This window comes from Ixodes scapularis, unplaced genomic scaffold (assembly GCF_016920785.2).
Source record: "Ixodes scapularis isolate PalLabHiFi unplaced genomic scaffold, ASM1692078v2 PGA_scaffold0__279_contigs__length_252992795, whole genome shotgun sequence".
Taxonomy (NCBI): domain Eukaryota; kingdom Metazoa; phylum Arthropoda; class Arachnida; order Ixodida; family Ixodidae; genus Ixodes; species Ixodes scapularis.
Genome location: NW_024609835.1, coordinates 31,518,606 through 31,525,578, shown reverse-complemented (window position 1 = coordinate 31,525,578; position 6,973 = coordinate 31,518,606). Strand labels below are relative to the sequence as shown.

General features: G+C 44.0%; 1 protein-coding gene across 2 annotated transcripts in view; it reads left to right on the top strand.

Moving 5' to 3' along the window:
• The window catches only part of LOC8051430 (ATP-binding cassette sub-family G member 1), an 89,234-nt gene continuing 82,261 nt past the window's right edge, over window positions 1–6,973 (top strand). Inside the window, exons 1-2 of one of the 2 annotated variants that reach the window (XM_040218460.3) lie at window positions 135–172; window positions 2,683–2,778. In XM_040218460.3, coding sequence (XP_040074394.1) covers window positions 2,688–2,778 — 91 coding nt within the window. In that variant the 5' untranslated portion in view covers window positions 135–172; window positions 2,683–2,687. Of the gene's footprint in view, window positions 52–134; window positions 173–2,682; window positions 2,779–6,973 lie in introns of those variants that run through there. The other variant, XM_040218462.3, reaches the window with a different exon arrangement.

The window sequence follows — 6,973 nt, the reverse complement described above, 5'->3', positions numbered from 1 at the left end:
GTCAGCGACGGGGCTATCTTCAGCACGGACACTTATCACTTCACTTTGCAGGTAGGACAGGTGTTATAACCTTTTTGAAAACTTATATATATGTCTCTGACTGCTGCCTAGCGTTCTACTGCAATGAACGAAGACAGCGATCGCGGTGACCTCTGTTTGCAGTTTAAAACAGGTACAGACGTTTCTGTTTCCTGTCGTACTCGATTACTTGGGCTCGGTATCTGGTATGTGGGATGAAAAAATAATACAATATTTCGCCCTGAAATATGCCATCAAATATACGTGAGGCGAAACAAGAATGTGTGAAAATCACGCATTTTTCGTGAGCACCTTCCAGCGGCGTGGAGAGATCAAACCGATGTTTTACCGCATGCCGGAAGTTAAGACATTCAAGATGGAGGCCATGCTCGCTGATACTGAACACGTGTTGACGCCTAGCTTCCATGGCGCTTCCAATTCGCACATCCACATTATCAAGATTGTCTTCTTTGGAAAACCATAAAGAAGAACTCATCCCGAGCATGCGCTGTGAGCAGTCACCACAAATATGCCGTCCAGTGAATACTACATATTGGCGGAGATAACGGTATACTCTGAAATGTAACGAATGCCATTTCAATAACCACCTTGAAACCTGCGCAGCCATCCCTGAGACCGCTCTCCGAGGAAAAAAGCCCGGTTTTAAAGAATGACGGAGATGCCAAACATGTCGGGGAGGACCACGAAGGGGAGGGGGGGGGGGGGGGGGGGGGGGGTAGTGCGAAGGGAAGGGGGGGGGGGGATGTCACGTCGGTCCATCGCCCCGGGTGCGGCTGACCCTAGTAACGCCAATGCTCGTGAGTGAGAAAGGAAGAAAACGACACAACTATCCGAATCGAGCACACCAGTGCCGTCTTGCAAAAATCAAATAAAACTGCACTTCTTAATGGCAGATTTTTTTTGTTTTTGTTTTATACTTCCGCAAAGTTTGAAAAGTCGCTTAAATAAAGATTATATCTCATGTATGGCATGCTTTCATCTAATTGTGCAATTGGGGGAAAAGTAAAGACGTCGACCTAAAGTTTTTTTTTTTATTATTAATTGAGTACACTTTTCGCAAACGAAAGCAGTAAGGTCCATAGCCAGTATTCAACTTCAGAACCATACATCTAACCAACTGAAAGAAGTTCCGCATCTTCAGCGGTCACAGTTTGAATCACTGCAGACTTAGTACTGGCCTAAAGATATAAATTACTAACTCCGCAACGACTTTTTTTTTTTTTTTTTGGCAATGGACGCGTTCAGTAGCGCCTCCCTTGCCTCCGAACGGAGTGACTCGAGTCAGAGCTCTTTGGATTTTCTCGCCGGAAATCGTCACCAGTCAGGAAATGACGTCATCTTTAGCTCCTTTGACTCTACGTGCACCGTCTCCGGACTCGGTGCTTGACTCCGAAGCCCCGGAGTTACGTGCACCGGAAGTGACTTTTGGCCGTCCAGTGGAAGGAGTCAGTGACCCCTTGACTCCGGGGCCGCTACTGAACGCGCCCAATGCAGTGGAAGGTACAGGCGCGCGTTCCCTCTCCCATATTGAGCGCTGAATAAAGCTGTGCGCGGGCTCTCCTCCTTTCTCCGGAAATGACAAGAAAAGTTGCACTTTCTAATAACCCTCGCATCGTTTCTCAAAAAAATAATAATATATACTGTATATAGACTACTACCCGTGGCGCCAGGTGTTGGGAGGTGGTCATGCAAAGAACAGACTTTATGACACATAAACGCTGGAATAGAATATCCCTAATTTACAAAGATTTTTATGAGTCTAAACGTTTGGATTCATGTCAATAAGAAAAATTCGATTTTTTTTTAATAGATGCTTATGATTATTGTAGCATTTATGAGCGTGATATCTGCGGAACTTGTTATGGTGACTTCTTTCTGTTCTTTTTTTATGTATATTTTTATTTCCCGCCGCGCACCCGTCCAAACTGGGTATGCAGCTTTTTTTTTTCTTTAATCGCCACCACCATATTATTAATATTTTTTATTATTATTGTGGCAGGGTGATAATACGAGGAAGAAACACGCCACTGTCTGCAAACTGTCTTTTGTATGAGCAGTATTACCGCTTCGTCTCATCTTCGTGCTGGATTTTGACGCCATTTATTAGCTAGAACGCACACTAGCCAAACTCAAAAAAGAAGAAAAAAAAACGCCTAGTATTTCTTTTTTTTTTTTTTCTTGCGAGCCAGCCATTTAAAATTGCAGTGCTGCAGCTCCGACTTGGAAAATGACAGTCATTTTGTGTTTCCGTGCCCCGCTCCAGCCAGGTTCCTTCGGTCTCGAACGGCGAGAAGGGCCGGCCGACTCTCTCGCTCCGCTCGGTTCCGCTGGCCCTGATGCCCTGGCCCGGCCTCGCGTTCCTTGCCTTGCTTGCGTGTCTGCGTGCGTGCGTGCGCGAGCATTCATCCGTGCTCACACGTCACCGGCGGCAGCAGCTGTGGCGGCGGGGCCGACCGCTCACGCACGGCTTTGCCGGTGCACTTGCACTGGACGGAGGTTGCCGAGTGCACATGCACCGGGCGTAGAAGGAGAGGAGGGGATGTAGTGTGGGAGAGGAGGTTGCACGATGTCGGCCAGCCTTGGCTGCCTTGGCTTTCTCGCCGGGAGTCGACTCACTCACTGTCAGTCCCTTTTTCGTGACAGATCCGATGTCTGTCGCCGCGCTTCGGAATGGGCGCGGAGGAGCCGCTGCGGCGGGATCTGGCGGAAACAGAGGATCCGGTGACGTCATCAGCCGAGGTGAGCGAAAGTATAGTGCAACGAGTATCGATCGGCGTCGATGTACTTTGTATGGATGTTTCCGACAGAGTGTGCCGTCCTGTATCGTTATAATCATTTCGACGGATATTAGGGAGTTTTAGTAGAGCGTTCCCATAATTCGATACTTCTCCGGCGCCATTTACAGTTATCAAATATTCTTCGCGAAAAAAAAAAATCTTAAAACTTTTTACTGGTGTGTCCGATCGCATAAAACGTTCTCTTCGGAACTTTCTCATGTGGAAGGGAACGTTAAAAGAGTACAGTGAGCGATTCGGTTCACAGTCTGCGAGCAATGGAAAATATAAAAAGGCCATTTCCCACCGCACATTATGTCATGTCTACGATTCTCCACGTGTTGATCGTCATTTTAAATTCGCCATACGATACCTCTTTTGTGAAACGTCAGCTTTCATCACGTCTTTCATACCAAAAACATCATCTTGGTGGAACCACCTTAATTCTAGCACCTTCCAGTATCTTTTCTAAGCATACTATCAATTGATGTAATGAGATGTTAACTAAGCAACTTTGTGAATATCGCGGCGGAATGGTTATTTTCCATCCAAATTGCATTCTTCGCTTGCTCTTCGACTGTTCTTTTTCTGGGTTAATTTTTTCTTTGCCCTCCCCCTCTTGATGCTCTCTGGACCCCGTGGGCATTGGTATAAATAAAAAAATAAGCGAATAGAAAAGTTGCGCTTCCATTTCTGCACCAAAATAGAAGAAAAGCTGTCAGGTTTTATCGTTCTCTGGCACTAATAAATGTGTAATCAGTCTTTAAGAGTGGGGGCTTGCGAGAAGATCCCGATGATAATCCGGTATCCGGTCCTATATATGAGCGAGTTTGGTAAAGATTACACTAAAAATATCAGAAAAGAATGTATATTCTTTTCTGATACCTTTATACCTTTATAGTACTTTCTAGTACGTACCCCACGATGTCTATTGTGGGAAACAGTCTTTTTTTTAAGTTTGGCGTTTATAAATTGCTTAAACAATCAAAATTATGTTGATAACAAAGTTTTGATATTCCTGGTCGTGCTTCAAAAGTCGGAAGTGGAGTCTGTTTAAAAATTTTTTAAATAAATAAAAAACCACGTGTCATCCGAAACAACTTGTAATCGGTTCAAAACCTGTTTTACGTTTAGCAGCCTGTGGTAGCGAGCTCACACTCCTGTCAGTGTGTGTTGATTACGGAAGGCATACAAACATCAACACACTAGGGCTGTTAAATTATCGGTTACCCAACCGCTAACGCGATTATTCGCCGACTAATTTTTTACCTGATTCGGTAAATACATTTAGCGTTTCTCTATCTGGGATTGCCACAGACATCATCTTGGTCGCTGCCAAACGCAGTGCCTTGAATTCATCAGCTGAGGGATTTCTACTCATCCAAGGCGCCAGCACCCAATCTATAGAACCGCAATCTTTTTTTTTTTTTTTTTTTGCCCTAAAATGTTATGTAGGCAAAACACAAGGGCATCATTTAGCACTAAATTAGCGGCGAAAGTTCTAGCCAAAACATAAAGCTCATGACACACCTAGCTGATGATTTGACTTGAGTAAAAATGTGTTTTTTACTTACCTTTCCTGAACTTCTGTCATCAACCCATTACATTAGGGTGTATGTTAAAGGGGTCATGAAACGATTTTCCTACTTCTTCCTCCTTAGCTTTAATCCTCAACTCAAATGCGAATTATGAAATCACGTGGTCGTGACATTCCTTTGGCACCGGTGCGATGACTCCTAGCCTCCACCGTGCTTTTTATGCGCACCATAGAACTTGTCATTCCCCAGTGACGATAAGTTCCGTCTGGGCACTCGTTGGCCACGAACGCGGATCCGAATATTCGTCGACAGATTTATTGTTGACGAGCGCATACGTCCGAGTGACGCAGTTCTCGTGTCCAATGCGTGAGCTGGGCTCTGCTGACGTCAGTTTGGCACCGGTGACGCGCTTTTGGAACCGCGGATGTATCATAGTCAAAAGGCGGAGAGCTTTCAAAGGCAAGGAGGTACAAAATAGTCCGCTATATTTTCAAATGTTCGTACCGAAAAGCTGGCTTTTGACTTTCTAGCCTCTTTCTTTTGGCCAGCTAAACGATATGCGATTAGTAAAGTCCCAATTTAAAATCATTCAACCCAACCCAAAATTCGTTTCATGGCCCCTTTAAACAACAAAGAAATTGAATGATATGGCTTTAATATGATAGGGCTTGTTTACCTTAACTTCAACGGCGTCAATCTTGTTTAGTCTCTGTGTACTAAACAATTATCGGAAACTTTTTTTTTTTTTTAAATGTCTTATAGAAGAACATTCTAATATGACTTGTCGTTCGTCTACCGAAAGAGAGGCTAGGGTACCGAGCGAGCCTGTTCCTCTTGCAAAACGCGACGCAACGGCATGACACGCTCTTCTCCATCAACCAAAGGAATATTGGTCAGACCCCCGTAACTCAATCGACGAAACTAATTTTCATTCATCACAAACTGTTCCAGTGATCGCTTTTCACTTATGGTAGTCGTATTAGGTACAATACAACGTCCTTATTTTTTCGGCAAAATTTTAAACTCGTACGATTATGTTATACTCAGCCGAAAGGTAATTAAAAGTATTTAAATTGCGCCTATGGCAAGACACGAAAAAAAGACAAAAAAAGACAGAGTTTTTATGTAAAATTGTTGTCTGAAAGCTGACGGCATTCCTTATTGGGTGGAACTCATCGGTAACATGTTGCCCATTAGCCAAGCTATTGTTTAGTACCTTTTTTTTGACATTAATATAAAGTTAAGGTAAGCTACCAGTGCTTCTAATAGCAAACGACGATACGATGATCGTTACGCACCGAATCAACGCATATAAAACTACGATTTGTTAAGCAGCACTACTTACAAATAAACAAAGCCTATATCACAGGCATAGGGATTAGGCTGTGAACTCTTGGTTAGTGTTGATACTTAACCGTTAGCATTATCTCAATACAAATGTGTCACCACCTTGCATATGGCCACGCGGCGTTGCGATTTGGCAGCACACGCGGCTCCCACGTTAAGGCACGGGGTTTTGAACCCCGCCTATCTATTTTTCATTATGCCTTTCGCTGGCGTGCTGGAACAGTCCTTATACTTCTCGACACTTTTTGAATGTTCTTATAAAGCGTGTGTAGTGGCAGCCGTAGGTGCTGCTCTGTGTCAGTCGCAGTCCCGGGAACGGCACAGTAGGAATGGCTTTATTTTTGTTTTACATGCGGACGCAGGCTTGCCTCATTAGACGTTTATTTTCAGTATTACATTTGTCACCTTCTTTATGTTTGTTACAGTATTTACTCCTTCACCTAAAAAATTGTCTCTCGGGAAGTACCACACGTTTCACTTCATTACAGGGAAACTTGAGTTAATTTCAAGAAATGTGAATGATTGATTATACAGGACGGTTTCTGTGAAAGCTTTCAAAAATCCCCCCAAAAATATGCTGTTTGAGGTAAAAAGAAACTTTTGGCGGGTACAAACTACCAGCATTGGCGGACATTCAGGATTGCAAAAACATACTAATAAGCAAGAACTAGAATTTACTAATTAATTTTTAACGAATGAGAATAAACATGGTTCCACTGAGAAATTTGCTAAGCACCATCGAAAACCACTAAACCAACTCCTTTAATTTAGAAAGCTATTTGGCAAGGAGAGCATTTCACGGCCTGCCGTAAAAACGCTCAAGTTGTCCGTGTTTCTTCTAGGTTTCCGTTTCTTATCGGAGCTCACCTTTGCGCCCGCGGCCCTGCTCCCCTGTGGTCGCGGCTCGAGAAGCCACCGCGTCGCCTCCCTCGTAGGAGGGAGGAAGGCATGGTGCACGTGTGTTGCGTGCCTAGGCCACTGGGGAGCAGGGCCACGGGAGCAGAGATGCGCTCCGATAAGAAACCAAAACCTAAAAACGCGTCCAAATGGAGCGTTTTTACGGAACGCCGTAAAATGCTGCTGCTTCCTTATATCTTTCTAAAAAGAATTGATTTAGTGGTTTGCGATGATACTTAGCAAGTTTCTCAGTGGAACCATACGTTTATTTTCACTAATTAAAACATTACATAGTAAATTTTAGTGAATTAGAGTCGCTAATTAGTGTGTTTCTGGAATTCTTAACGTCCGCCAAGGCTGGTAGTTTGCTCCCGCAAA